Raw genomic sequence first — 14,136 nt, 5'->3', positions numbered from 1 at the left:
CAGTTGAGGGCTGCCTCCTCCAGAAGCACTCCATCTGCATGACCCACACTCACAAAACGACGTCTCGTGAATCTCACACTAGTACATCTGAAATAAAGCAAAGCCTAAGGCAAAGCCTAAGTGACACCCAAAGCCCTGGTGCAAGGGGTCTGGGAATACAGTACAGGAAAGCACACCTAAAAGGTCGCAAACGATATCTGTCAAGCTAATCCACCAAATCAGACCCCTACCTGCAATGACATGCTGCTTACACATAGGAACTCAAAAGCACTTGGGATCAACAAACCCAGTGGCTTCAAAACACATTACTGTACTTTATCCCTATTAAATTCCATATTTTCTTGGTTATGGCCTATTATCGCTATTAGATTGAGGGAAACTCACACAACTCGTACAATTTATTTGATGGAATAAAATCAGAAGAACAAACTCACTGGAAATCCTCAGGTTACATCTCCTTTCACAAACATAGCTCTACCCGGCCAACTTGGGCCTACCAAAAGGAGGATTAAAAAATAATTAGAGGTGTACCTGGGTGGCTGTCAGTTAAGTGTCCAACTCTTGATTTCAGCTCAGGTCATGGTAACAGGGTTGTGAGATGGAGCCCCATGTGAGCTCTGTGCTGAGCATGGAGCCTGCTGAAGATTCTCTCTCTCTCTCCCTCTGCAGCAGCCCCCCTCAAATAATTTTTTTTTAAAGATTTTATTTATTTATGCATGACAGACACAGAGAGAGGCAGAGACACAGGCAGAGGGAGAAGCAGGTCCCATGCAGGGAGCCTAATGTGGGACTTGATCCCAGGTCTCCAGGATCATACCCAGGCTGAAGGCGGTGCTAAACCACTGGGCCACTGGGGCTGCCCAATAATAATTTAAAAATAACTTGAGGATTTCTCGTTTTCCCAATGTCACAAAGAATCATAAGATGAAAAAAATTTTGAGAGCAATGAAGAGAAGGAAAACAAACAAGGAATAACTTCAACTTTTTTATTATCTTTTTAGTTCACTTCATACAATAATTTATATCTGTGAAAGAAAAATTTATTGAATGAAAGGCACTGCTTATGATTTACAAAGCAACGAAATAAGTTTAAGAGGTAGCATTTAGTGAATTAAACAATACAAGGTTTGGATCTGTAATTGATATACATTTGATAAAAAAAAAACAAAAGGTTTGTATTAGGTCATCACATATATTTATTTATACAATAATCAAATGCGTAAAACATAAGCAAGTAAGGTTTTATGAGACCCCAACAGAGGTATCTTTTCCTTAATCTTAAGAAAACCAAACAGTTTTAGAAGCTAAAGCTATTAAATTTACAGATGTGCAAAACATCCAAACACTTTAAGCAAAAACTATTTTTAAGAAAAAAGTATGTTTTCTCATTTTCTATTCTTGGCATAATGTTAATTCTTCCCAGTAGAACCAAAACCTCCTGAACCCCTTTCAGTGTCATCTAAAACCTGGAAAGACATAAAGGTGATAGCCAGGTAGTTAATTTCATTTCTCTTTCGGTTCTCTCTAGCTCCTAATCTGTAAGACTTTTATTCTTGCCATACCACCCTTTCAAAAAGGACATTACAAAAAGAAAATTAAATTTTTAAAAAGCTCCATAAATAAAATTTGGGCAATTTTCAAAAAAGCTAGAGAAATAGAACTTCAGGGTATATTTAAATGATTTATTATCCAAAGTAATGCTATGAAATAGCTATGAAAAACATTTCACGAAATTCTAAAATAAGCTTTTAATTTTGCTTTAAGTAGGACTATTATATGTGCTATTATTTAATTACAAAGAGCAGATGAAACCTTCAAAATTGTATTTTTCCCTTCACTGAAGATGATACATCATTTATTCCCTACTCAGCTTTTATGATACTTACCTGAACTTCCTCTATTTCTGGATAAAAAATCCGTTCACAAATGAGCTGTGCAATCCGATCGCCCTTTTTGACTTCAAAGGAAAAAAAGTTTATTACTGATATTTTATTGATGCATTCTCTATATCTTGCCTGTACAGTGAGAATTATAGGAGGGAGCACGTGTTATCTAGACATTCCTAACTCAGAAAATTCACTGCATTTATGTGATTATATGCATTTAACGTACCTTCAAACTTTTCTTTGCCAAAATTAAATAGCACAACACCCACATTTCCTCTATAATCTTCATCTATGACGCCAGCTAAGGAAAGAAAAATAATATTAGCATGGTTTATGCTACCAAACACCGATGGTGAGGTGTATTAGTAGGTGTTTGCTACCGAATCATTCTTATGCAGCTCCAAGATTTTAATCCTCACAAATGAGTGAATCTTGCTCGGGGACTCTGTAAAGTCTCAAAAGTAAGGAATGAATATTACTAAAATGCTAACACATGGAATTTATAGAACGGCCCTAATTTTCCCACCTGTCACCCCTACAAATGGTGACCATTTCCTATTCCAAACTGGGAGTACGTACTGAGCATCTCAGAAAACTACTACTGTTCATCTGCTGCATACCTGCTAAAAAGACTACACGAGTAGGGTTTTAAAGGCTTTTCCTAGTAGCAGCTTCCCACTAATACCCAGATTGAAGTACGATAGTCATAAATAAAAACGTCAAACCGCCTGAAGATCTGCAATGGAATAAGCCAATGCTGACATTGTTAAGCAGCAGCCTAGCAAATATCAGAACATTCATTTTATAACAAAAATAGAGATGAATCTCTCCATTCATACTCCTCCACTCCTTTTGATTTGAGCCACCATCCTTTCTTAGAGAATGACCTATGACCTCTCAGAAGACATGAGCACATCAGCTCAATAATGAGTACGCTTTTCCATAATACAGTGTATAATCAGTGCCTATCTGAGATTACAAACAAAGACAACAAATCTTTGCAGGAGAGGAACTTGAGCCAGGGCCCTGCCTTGGCCCAGAGAGGTACATTTACCAGGCTTGTTGGCATTTACATTTGAGCCGAGAACTTAAAATGTTTCCAATAAACAGAAGCACAGATAATGCAGGTGCACCAGGACTTTCCTGTTTCCTCTTTCAATATTGAGACATAACAACTCAATCTTTTTAGTATATTCAGAATGTGCAACCATCACAACAATCAGTTTAGGGGAACATTTTCATCACCCCCTAAACAAAGTCCCCTACCTATTAGGAATCACTTCTCTTCTTCCTCATCCTCCCCACTGCCAATTTCCTTTTATACATGTTCATTTCTCCCCTCAGTTTGTAAAATGATGGATAGGATTCATGTGACTCTAATTCAAATGTAGCTCCATGTTACAGCTTACATATTAGAAATACCCCACCTCCTGAAAAACAAACAAAACTCTCATTAAAGAAAAAAAAGAAAATAAAAATAATCAGGAGTGTAGCTCAATGGGTATTAATGCTGGTTGACCAGACTCGTAACTATTTGGGGGTCAGCTGAAAAAAAAAAATGTTTTAAACAAAATAAGCATTCCCTTTCAATTTTCTCATATAGAGGGAAAATCTAGCATGGGGAAAAATACTCAGAAAAACCAACATTTTAGATTTTTCCAGTGGATTATAGAAGTTTAAATGAACCCCTGTGCTTTGTAAATGATTTACTAGGGATAAGTAAAATTGAATTGAAGCATTCTTAAAGGTTTCTGACACAACACTTTCAAGAGCTTGAATTACAGGTAAGTAATTTGTAACAGTGAGAAGTGAGAAGGAGGAGTAGATAAGTAGCAGAAAGGCCTCAGAGGTGGTTCATATCACGTCTAGACTAAAGAAATAGTCTATTTTTTCCTAGTTGCACAGAAACAAAACCTTGACCAACTCAAAGAATACTGAATGCCTGGCTTCTTTTCTCCACTGCCACTTGACCATTAAATTAGTCCTAAATGTGTTATTGGTAGAATGATGGGACCAGGTGTTTTCTATATTATCTATACGTAGAAAGTTCTGGCTGTAGGAACAACCTGGATCAGATTCAGTGGAGAAATCCTTGCAGAGAACATGCTACTCCATGCTGGACAAATGACCCCAGAAGATTATGGAATCTCCAAGATGGAGGTCTCAAGTGCGGGCTAAGACTCGTTTTCCTAGGAGGTGTACAATGAAAACAATGTGGACCAACTTCTAAACTCTCAATTTCTACTTTCTAAGAAAAATTTTAGATTACCCAAATAGCACACATACGTATAAAGTAAAACTCATAATGTTCCCCTACCTTCCCTCAGGTAGCCAATGTGACAGTAATAGATTTTACGTGTTACTTTCTTGTATATTAATCAGATGTCAGACATCCTTGTGTATTGGTGATTTTTCAGTCTCATCAAAAAGTCTCCAAAAAGCACTTTCTTGATCAGAGGATGTGTACATTTGAAATTGTAATGGATATTTCTAGATTACTTTTCAAAAAAGGTGTATAATTCAAACTTTTATCGGCGATATTTAAGAATGCCCATTTCCAATGTCCTTGCCAAACCAAATGGCAGCAAGCTTTTCTTTTTTTCTTTTTTAAAGATTTATTTATTTACTTGAGAGAGAGAGAGCAAGCATGGGAATGAAGGGAGGGGCAGGCAGAGAAGGCAAGAGAATCTCAAGCAGACTCCCGAGCTGAGCATGGTGCCGGGAGCCTGACACAGGGCCTGATCTTATGACCTTGAGATCATGACCTGAGCTGAAAGCAAAAGTTGGATGCTTAACTGACTGAGCCACCCAGATGGGAGCAATTAAAAAAAACATTCTGGCCAACGTAATGAGTGAAAAATGGTATCTCATGGCTTCATTTTGCATTTCCCTGATGATGACTGAGGCTACAATGGTTTTCCTCTGTATGTCTGTTGCACATTTATATGTCCTCTTCTATATGATTTTTTTCCTTATTTGTTTGGGTATTTAATTCTTTTACCTGTGACCTGCAAGTGTTTATGTTTTTACTTTATGGTATCTTCTCCCATACAAAAACGTTCCCTTTTTGTAAAGGCCTTTGTTATATATCTATAAAGTAGTCCCATCAAACTCAAATGGTTAGGTGTCCTGAATTCTGCAAAGCCAGATATCCACTAAGATTTTATGCTTGGCACACAGAGATGTGAAAAGCCTTTTAACTAACTAAAAGAAATGAAGCTGTTTGAAGTCAATTAAAACGTATGGCAGGGGAAAAAAGGCGCCCTCAATTAATACTTTTCTTTTTTAGCATGAATGCCAATAGTATGAAAAAATCCAATAGTTCCAAGTTTATTTATTACTCAAAGGCAATTTGACCTTCAAGAAAAACCCAAGACATTCTTTTTCTACATAAGGAACATAAGTGTCAGGGATATTTCTCTTCATGAGAAAGCAGAAAGTATTTTGAAGTTATCACTGGAAAAATCATACATTGGAACTGGCAGAGTAATTAACTGACTTCAGGCAAAAGTTTTACTGTGTCAAGACTTTGGCATGTCATTTGTTGGAAACCCTCTTTAGTGAAAACTATCCACACCTACCAGATGTGAATTCTGAACAGAATCCTGCATACTCAACTTTTCCCTTTGACCCTTATTTACAGCCTGGGATTTCTAACAACATCTCTCTTCTGAAGTAAAAACTTGTGGCCAACTATGATAAACGTGTGCCTAGGAGACATTTTTAAGATACTCTGCATCCAAGAACACACCACAATGTGATTTTTATGAATAATACCACACCAGCCACCAGACAAACGAACTTTCCATTTCTTTTACATGAATGTTTTTCAGAAGGTTGTTTTAAACAGAGCAAAAATTAGTGACAAGTCAGAAAAGTTGCCATATTAAAAAAAAAAAAATCTATGAATTCTCTAGGGGACAAGAAGTCTAACTTATAGGGTCTAATATGTGCCAAGTGTCAGATGCTTTCACTCAATCCTTCAGAGGCAGGCACACTAATTTTCATTTTATGGGACAGCAAACTGAGGTTCAGAAAGTAATAAGTAGCCAATTAATGACAAAGCTGGGAACCAAGTCTAGTTGTTACCCCAAACCCCATGTTCCTTTCACAACCCTTTGAGATTTCTTAAAAATATATGCAAATCTCTTACATCCTGAAGTTACAGTCCTCAGTTACCATACTTGATGTTATAAAAGTACTTTTGAAAAGCAAGCATAACTGAGCCCGGGGCCATTCTCAACCCAAGTGGGTTGTTCACCCCTGCTGTGTCAAACTTGGCTCCTTGGTTCCTATGAAAGAACTACTTTGGGGATCCTGTCTTGCCCCACAGCACCATCTAGTGACACCATGGGGAGACAAAGGGGCAGGCCAGAGACAGCCTGGGGACCTGGGGACAGGCCTCATTCCTTACTTAATGCCCTCAGTGTAAGTGAGTTCAGGACAGCAGTTGGCTGGTGCAGGGGTGGGGGGAGGTGACACCCTGCATTTAATTGCAGTGTAAAGAACAGATGGACTGGAGTCATGGATAAAGATTCCAGTGTTTACCATGTCAACTTGGGCTCATCTCTGAGCTAGTTCTTCATCTGTTAAAAAGTAGCTTTGTAAAAATGGGAGGGATTTGGAAAATCTAGCATATTCACTTATGGAAGGGGGGCGCAAGGTGTCTAGGTTTTTGTTTTGTTTTAGATTTTATTTATTTATGAGAGGCACAGAGAGAGGCAGAGACATAGGTAGAGGGAAAAGCAGGCTCCCTGCAGAGAGCCCGATGTGGAACTCGATCCCAGGACCCCGGGATCATGCTCTGAGCCAAAGGCAGATGCTCAACCACTGAGCCACCCAGGCACCCCCAAAGATGTCTAGTTAATGAAGCACTCTGCTCACTATGATGGGAATAAAAGTCAAGATAAAGGTCAGTGAGGTCTATATTCCAGAAAGGAGGAGATCCAACGCAACAAAACCATATCAGAAAGTGCAGAATTTCCTTATGGTGAGGGTGGTTAGGGAACCTACAGCAGGAGGGCCAGCAGAGACTGGGGCTCTGTGTAAAAGGGGCTCCTCCACAAAGCTGGTGGCTTTGAGATCCACGAGTAAGGCTTTATCATAAGGGAAACAGGGGTCGCTGAGTACTTGTTGGACAAAAAATGTTGACAGGGAAGCAAAGTGTTTCCTCTTCTCAGGGAGAGTCTTTTTTTGTTTTGCCAAATGTGTATGGCTCTCTTATACAGGTATGAAAATTCTTCCAAGATTGACTTGCATTTTCTATAACCTTTTGTTTAAACAATTTTTTAGTTATTTAAACAAAACATACTGGCTTAAAAAAAATGACATAAAAGCTTTTCCTACTCTTATAAAACTACCTTTCTTCTAAGAAGAGAGTCATTTTTGGACTACATTCAGATTATCACTAAGCCAAGGCAAAAACCCTATCCATCGGATAATGTCTAGTTAGCCTATTAGTAAAATAAAACCATTTCACATGTCATTTTAAAATTAGACATAATCAAATGATATTTGAAACTGTATCACAATTGTCTATTCAGAGATGGAAATTTCTAAAGACACAAAACAAAGTCATTTTCTTTTCTTAAAGATAAAAATAAAATATGTCATTTGATTACTATCTCTTAAGCACAGGCAAAATAAATATATATCCATATATTTACAGAATAAAAATGTAAACATATTACCTCCTACGTCAATGAAGTGTTTTGCAGCCAAGCCAGAACGGGGAGCTAAAAAACAAAACAAAACAAAAAAAAAGGAGAAGTTGGCTTCTTTGCAGGGGGAGGGGCAATATTGGATATAATTTACACAACTGAAGCATGCCACTCTCAGCTCTTAGAACATGTACCTCTTCATCTTAACTTGAGCAGATGGTTCTGGATTAAAGAACGTATTGATTATACTGTATTATTAAATAAGGAAAGCACAGTGTAGAAAAGCTCGACAAAGTTCAATTCAAAAGCAGCTTAAACCACTTCCACACCACTTCAGTCCATTGAGGATCTGTGGTGGCATAGCAGTAGACTGCGAGGGTAGACTGAGAGGTAAGCAAGTGGGGACAACCAGAGACAACTCTTTCAAGCAGCCTGGCCACAGAGGAAGGACAGTAGCTGGCTGCGACACAGGACTGAGGAAGAAACGTCTGAGATCTGAGCACAATGCAGTATAGACGGGGAAGAGGGCAGAGGAGGAGGGTGGAAAGAGATAGGCATAAACTTAACGAGCAGATCTTAGCTTAGACCTTGGGAATCTTATTCACGATTCAAATGCCACATGACATGTCTGTATAAACAAGTGAACCAGAGTGATGAAAGGCCTAGTATCAGTCAGGCAACGGTCAAAAAGTAACCTTAGAAATTAATTCCAATATTTAAATAAAAACATAAAAAGCTAACTTTGTACCTTACACTTGCTGACTTGAGCGTCAGGCCCGTGGCTAACGATCCTGGCTTCTAGTTTTCTATTCCAGAATAACTTAAACCAGGCACTTTGTCAACAAATGTTGCTTCTTCCTGCTTTTCCTTTTATTTCATCCCATCTCCTGATCCCCACTCCCTGAAATATTCTCAAAATGCAGCCAAATGCTGACAAAAGGAGATGAAGAAAGAGCCCATCTTGCTTTTTCTTTCAAAGGTCAAAGTATCAGCAGTTCTCACGCTCGTGGCAAACAAGATGGTGGTGTCCAGCCCCTCCCCACCCAGAGGAACACCTGTTTCTTTATGTTTACTCTGAAGTGAGAAAATGATTATGCTCTTGAAGAAAGCTTTGAACTCTCCAGTAACAGGTGACTCGCTCTTCCTTCTATCATATCCACTCTAAGGTGTTCCCCTCTTGTGCCCTGAAGGGTGTCCCTGACCCCAACACACCCCATGGGAAGACACCCGAACAGTAAAAGGCTAAATTGTCTGATGGACTCTGGGTGAACAGGAACCAGGAGTTTCATTCTTAGGATAAGAAAGGCCGTGTGCCATGAGCCCAAGCCCGCCCCCATTTCTTATCTAACAAAAATTCTCATCACCATCTTCACGAAGACATCTGACCTCAGATGCAATGTGATCCTTGAAGGGGATCACCTGTATTTTCAGGTTCTCAGGGAGGAGTTGAGAGAAAAAAGCTCCTGGGCCAATGTGAGCCTCCTAAAATCTCATGGAATCAAGAAAAAAAGAGGGTGGGGGGAATGCACAAAAAAGCAGATATGTAAATGAAATGTAATGTTTTCAAATGGCTGTATTTGCCATCATAGTTAGCACTTCTTTATTTTAGGACACACACCAAACAATATCCATTCCCTCATTTATATCCTAAATGAAACTGAAATGAAGGAATATATCATAAAGGAAGACCCTGACAAATAGTTACTATCTTAAATCACTTACCTACTCTTCCATAGCACCCAGAAGGAAGAGCTACTTGAATGTCTGTTTTCACAATGGCTTTCTCCATGGGTGGTAGTATATAATCATAGGCACTAAGAAAATAATGAAGGGAAATAACCAGTATTTATTCATAAAATTGTTTTTTACATTTTCTTCCTTGTGACAAAGTATATAGATTGGTTTAAATATGTGTCACAAAATAATTTATGCAATCTTAAATTTCAATAACCTATCTGATTAAGAGTTCAGTACTCTAAATTTCCAATTCATATTTACAAAAAAGTTTAGGGATGCCTGGCTGGCTCAGTTGGTGGAGTGTGCAACTCTTTCTTTCCCTTTTTTGAGGCAGAGAGAGAGAGAGAGAAAACATAGTGGGGAAGAGGGAGACTCAACATGGGGCTCAATCTCACAACCCTAGATCATGACCTGAGCCTAAGTCAAGTCAGATGCTTAACTAACTGAGCTACCCAGGCACCCCAAGTATGCAACTCTTGATCCTGGTGCTTGATCCTTGTGCAACTCTTCAGCCCCACACTGGGTGTAGAGATTACTTAAAAATTTATGAAGAGGGCAGCCTGGGTGGCTCAGCAGGTTAGCGCTGCCTTCAGCCCAGGGCGTGATCCCAGAGGCCCAGGATCGAGTCCGACATTGGGCTCCCTGCATGAAGCCTGCTTCTCCCTCTGGCTGTGTCTCTGCCTCTCTCTCTGCATCTCATGAATAAATAAATAAAATCTTAAAAAACAAATTATGAAGAAAGTCATGGTAGATATTTCCTTTTAGTCCATTACTATAATGATGCTACCTTGAGATATAATCATTCTGGTGATTTTTTTTTTTTTTTTTTTTTTTTTTTTGGTTTAAGAGGTTATCAGCATGCATTCTTGTTCTCCCTTGAACAAAACTTCGTAGGGAAACTGAAGAGCATATTAGCAGGAGGGGAAGAAAGGCAGACTTTTAAAAGATATATGTTTTCACATGATATAAAAAGAAGAGAAAGAAAAAAAAAAAAAAACAAGGGAAGATGTTCAAAGATGATGGCATAGGAAAATCCTGAGTTCACCCCCTCCCACAGACACACCAAACCTATAGCTACTTATGGATCACTTCCCTATAAAAAAGGGCCAAGGAAGAAGGGCAAATACTTGCTAATAATAGCTAATATTTACTAACCCCTTACTCTGTGCCAGGTAGTCCTAAATGCTTTATATAATTCATTGTATTCTCACAACAGTCATTTAATGGTTAGGGAAGACAGCAGAAGGAAGAGGGAAATGGGTGGACAACACGGGGGAAGGGGGCAGATAGAGTTGTGTTGGTGTATCTGTTCTGCTGGTCTTGGTAGATAACCACGCTTATCCAGCCGAAGCCATGAACCTCACTGGTTGGGGGGCAGAGCTGATCACTGCAGAAGCCCTGGAGGACACTGCTGAGGACCTGGTTCTCTAAGATCCACCAGCAGATGCTGCTATTGTTGCTATTGCTGTAGCCCCCTTTCTTTTTTTTTTTTTTTTTTTTTTTTTTTTTTTTTTTTTAATTTTTATTTATTTATGATAGTCACAGAGAGAGAGAGAGAGAGGCAGAGACACAGGCAGAGGGAGAAGCAGGCTCCATGCACCGGGAGCCTGATGTGGGATTCGATCCTGGGTCTCCAGGATCGCGCCCTGGGCCAAAGGCAGGCGCCAAACCGCTGCGCCACCCAGGGATCCCTGTAGCCCCCTTTCTTGACAGACATTTAAGAGATTTTACACTGAGCAGACCTGTGAGTTACTTTGGAAACCTTAATGAAGTCTGGTAAAGCTGTATTACATTTTCCCTTCCCTCATTGAGATGTCCTCTTTCAATAGTTAAACTCTAATTTATTAAAGAGATCAGTTATTTCCATGTCTATTTCCACATATAGTTATCTCTGTTCGCAAGAAAGGCATTTTTTAAAAAGATTTTTTATTTATTCATAGAGACACAGAGAGAGAGAGAGGCAGAGACACAGGCAGAGGGAGAAGCAGGCTCCGTGCAAGGAGCCTGACATGGGACTCGATCCCAGGACCCCAGGATCACGCCCTGGGCCAAAGGTGGCGCTAAACCACTGAGCCACCGGGGCTGCCCCACGAGGAAGACATTCTAAGTATCTTAAATCTAAGTCTCTCGTATGACTCACAGCAATGCCCAGACATCACTCCACTTTTATTCATGAAAACGAAGGGACTGAATACATCCTTTTCAGCGATAACAGACCATACCTCATTTTTCTTTTTCTTTCCTGTCTTCATTACTATCATCACACACTTCTTTCTACCCTTCTCCTATACTCCCTAGGACTCCGATCAATAGTTCTCACATTAGAATTACCTGGGATGCTTTAAAGTAAATTCTAAGGGGCAGCCCGAGTGGCTCAGCGGTTTAGCGCCACCTTGAGACCAGGATCGAGTCCCATGTCGGGCTCCCTGCATGGAGCCTGCTTCTCCCTCTGCCTGTGCCTCTGCCTCTCTGTATGTGTGTGTGTGTGTGTGTGTGTGTGTGTGTCTCTCGTGAATAAATAAATAAAATCTTAAAAAAAAATAAATCCTAAGGATTTAGTAATGTATAAACACGCATTCATTCCCCCTAGTATCACTGGTCACCTACCTTAATGTTTCTAAGACCTGACACAGTAGTCAAGGGGAAAAAAAAAAAAAAAGCACTAAATTAAGAGTCAAAAATTTTATTACATTCAAACCCTCAGGCAATAAACTCAGCTCTTCACAAACTCCCTCACCTGTAAAAAGTAAGTAGCACTTATCTACTTCAGGACTGTTGTCAGGATTAAATAAAACCACACAAATACAGTTTTTAGTAGAGGTAAAAAGTACTGAACAAACGGAAGCATAGTAAGATTACTGATATTCACGCTGCATTTCATATTCCTGCCGTTTCTAACATCCCCAGTCCTTGGGGTGAACTTGAATATGGACATATAGAGAAATTTCACAATTCCTTTGAGGCAGAAGCACCCTTCATTAATCCTCCCCAGCTATTTTCACATTCAGCACCTAGACTTCCCCGTGGCTTCTCTCTTTGGTGCAGTGCATCACCCTCAGGCCACGCCTTAAAAGCCACGTCAGACCTTGTTCATCATTACCTTCCACTTAGGAATGGGTACGATAGATAAATGCTACAAAACAAATAATGCTTTGGTGGAGGTTTATATATAAACTATATATATATAGTTATCATTCTGCACGCTTGTCCCAAATCCTGATTGAATTTATGCTAAAGAGGAAAGCTAACATTTTCAGCATTAGAAAAAGTCAGAAACCCTACATATATGCAAAAAGAGTTTGCTTATGTAATCTTTCTTTAAATTTTCATTTATTTTTTTTAAAGATTTTGTTTATTCATGAGAGACAGAGAGAGAGAGAGGCAGAGACAAGGGAGAGGGAGAAGCAGGCTCCATGCAGGGAGCCTGATGTGGACTCGATCCCGGGTGTCCAGGTCACACCCGGGGCTGCACACCCGAGCCACCCGGGCTGCCCTGTAATCTTTTTTTTTTTTTTAAGATGTTTATTTGCGAGAGAAAGAGAGAGAGAGAGCATGCTCGGGCAGGGGGAAGGGCAGAGGGGGAGGGCGAAGCAGATTCCCCGCTGAGCAAGGAGCCCGCAGTGGGCTGGACCTCAGGACCCTGGGATGCTGACCTGAGCCAAGACAGACGCTTAACCGACTGAGCCATCCTGCGGCCCTGTTTCTGCAATCTTTTAAGTGAAAGGTTCACCGTGGCAGCAGATGGCAAGAATATAGGCTAACGTGACTGGGAGTTGTAGAACTGCAGAGCTGGCCCTTCTCTCGTGGGGTGGGGATGGCGCGGGCAGAAGGCGGCCCAAGTCCCCACTCACCTGTACAGGTCGTAGCCCGCGGCCCGCGGGGACCCCTTGGTCGGGGCGGTGGCGTGCTCTGAGAGCCGGACGAAGCGCAGCCGCATGCCGTCCTCCGCAGGCCGGGCCCGCTTGCTGGGGGAGATGGCAGGTGTCGCTTCAGAGCAGGGCATGGCGGGGCAGAACGGGAGAAAAGAGAGCAGCAGTGGAACGAGTGACCCCAGGACGAGCGCGCCCGCCAGAATTTTAAATCTCCCGCCAGCAACCACTCGCCCCGCCCACCGCCCCGGACGAGCCCACTGTCCCGGCTGAGAGGGGAGGCGACGTTCAAATTTGGGGCTGGAAACCCTTCTTGCGAAGCGGGTTTGGGATATGGGAAACCACTGCGCCTTTCCAAGCTTTTGCAACTCAGGGCACAGCACCAAGCCGAGCGCGGCCAGCCTCGGGGGCCTCTGGGTCCCACAAGAGAACGCAACCGCCCCTCCCACTGGGGGCCCTAATGGAGGCGCGCACGCGCACGCGCACGCGCAGGGGCTGCGCGCCCTCCCAGGGGCCGCAGCGCCCGGAGCCGGGGCGGGGGGGAGGGGCGGCCTCCCGGCGCCCACTGCCCGGGCGGCCCGGGGGGCGGCGGCCGCGCTCCCAGCCTCCCCGCGCTCCGCCAGGCGCCCGACGTTACTGGCGCGGCAGCCGCCCCGGCTCGGCCTGCGGGTGCTGGACAGCGGTCGGAAGAGCGGCCCCGCGGCTTCTCCTCTGGGCGCGGCGCCGCGCGCGTCCTTAAACACGGAGCGGAGCCAGGACGTGGAGGAGAGAGAGCCGAGCGCGGGGCGAGGGCAGAGGGGAGTCATGCCCCGAGGTTCGGGCGCCGGCTGGTCGTCGGCCGCGGCTGGCGCGCCGGGCCTGCACCCTGAGGTCGCGTCCGGCTGGGATGACCTCGGAAGCAGTCACGCCGCCGTGTGACGAGGAGCGCACGCAGGCCCCGGCGCCCCGGGCGCGGCGTACGTCTGCCTCGCGCCCGCGGCCCGC

General features: G+C 42.4%; 1 protein-coding gene across 1 annotated transcript; it reads right to left on the bottom strand.

The window, feature by feature from the left end:
- Window positions 1-972: 972 nt before the first annotated feature.
- On the bottom strand, window positions 973-14,050 carry DUT (deoxyuridine triphosphatase). Its single transcript, XM_038580368.1, has 7 exons — window positions 13,790-14,050; window positions 13,135-13,270; window positions 9,269-9,360; window positions 7,577-7,621; window positions 2,113-2,187; window positions 1,887-1,957; window positions 973-1,466 (listed from the first exon to the last, which is right to left on the bottom strand). The coding sequence occupies exons 1-7, from the start codon at window positions 13,956-13,958 to the stop codon at window positions 1,410-1,412; spliced, it is 645 nt and encodes a 214-aa protein (XP_038436296.1). The 5' UTR covers window positions 13,959-14,050; the 3' UTR covers window positions 973-1,409.
- Between the last annotated feature and the right edge of the window lie 86 nt (window positions 14,051-14,136).

The sequence above is a fragment of the Canis lupus genome, chromosome 30 (genome assembly GCF_011100685.1).
Source record: "Canis lupus familiaris isolate Mischka breed German Shepherd chromosome 30, alternate assembly UU_Cfam_GSD_1.0, whole genome shotgun sequence".
Lineage (NCBI taxonomy): Eukaryota > Metazoa > Chordata > Mammalia > Carnivora > Canidae > Canis > Canis lupus.
Note: the sequence above shows the minus strand (reverse complement) of the source record. Positions and strands in the feature narration are given on the sequence as shown.

Excerpts from the sequence above, each read along its gene's own strand:
- DUT (XM_038580368.1), bottom strand. The coding sequence starts at position 13,958 with ATGACTCCCCTCTGCCCTCGCCCCGCGCTCGGCTCTCTCTCCTCCACG. Across the intron at positions 7,622-9,268 it reads TGGGTGCTATGGAAGAGTAG|CTCCCCGTTCTGGCTTGGCT; the intron begins GTAAGTGATTTA and ends TTTGTTTTTTAG. Across the intron at positions 2,188-7,576 it reads ACACTTCATTGACGTAGGAG|CTGGCGTCATAGATGAAGAT; the intron begins GTAATATGTTTA and ends TTCTTTCCTTAG.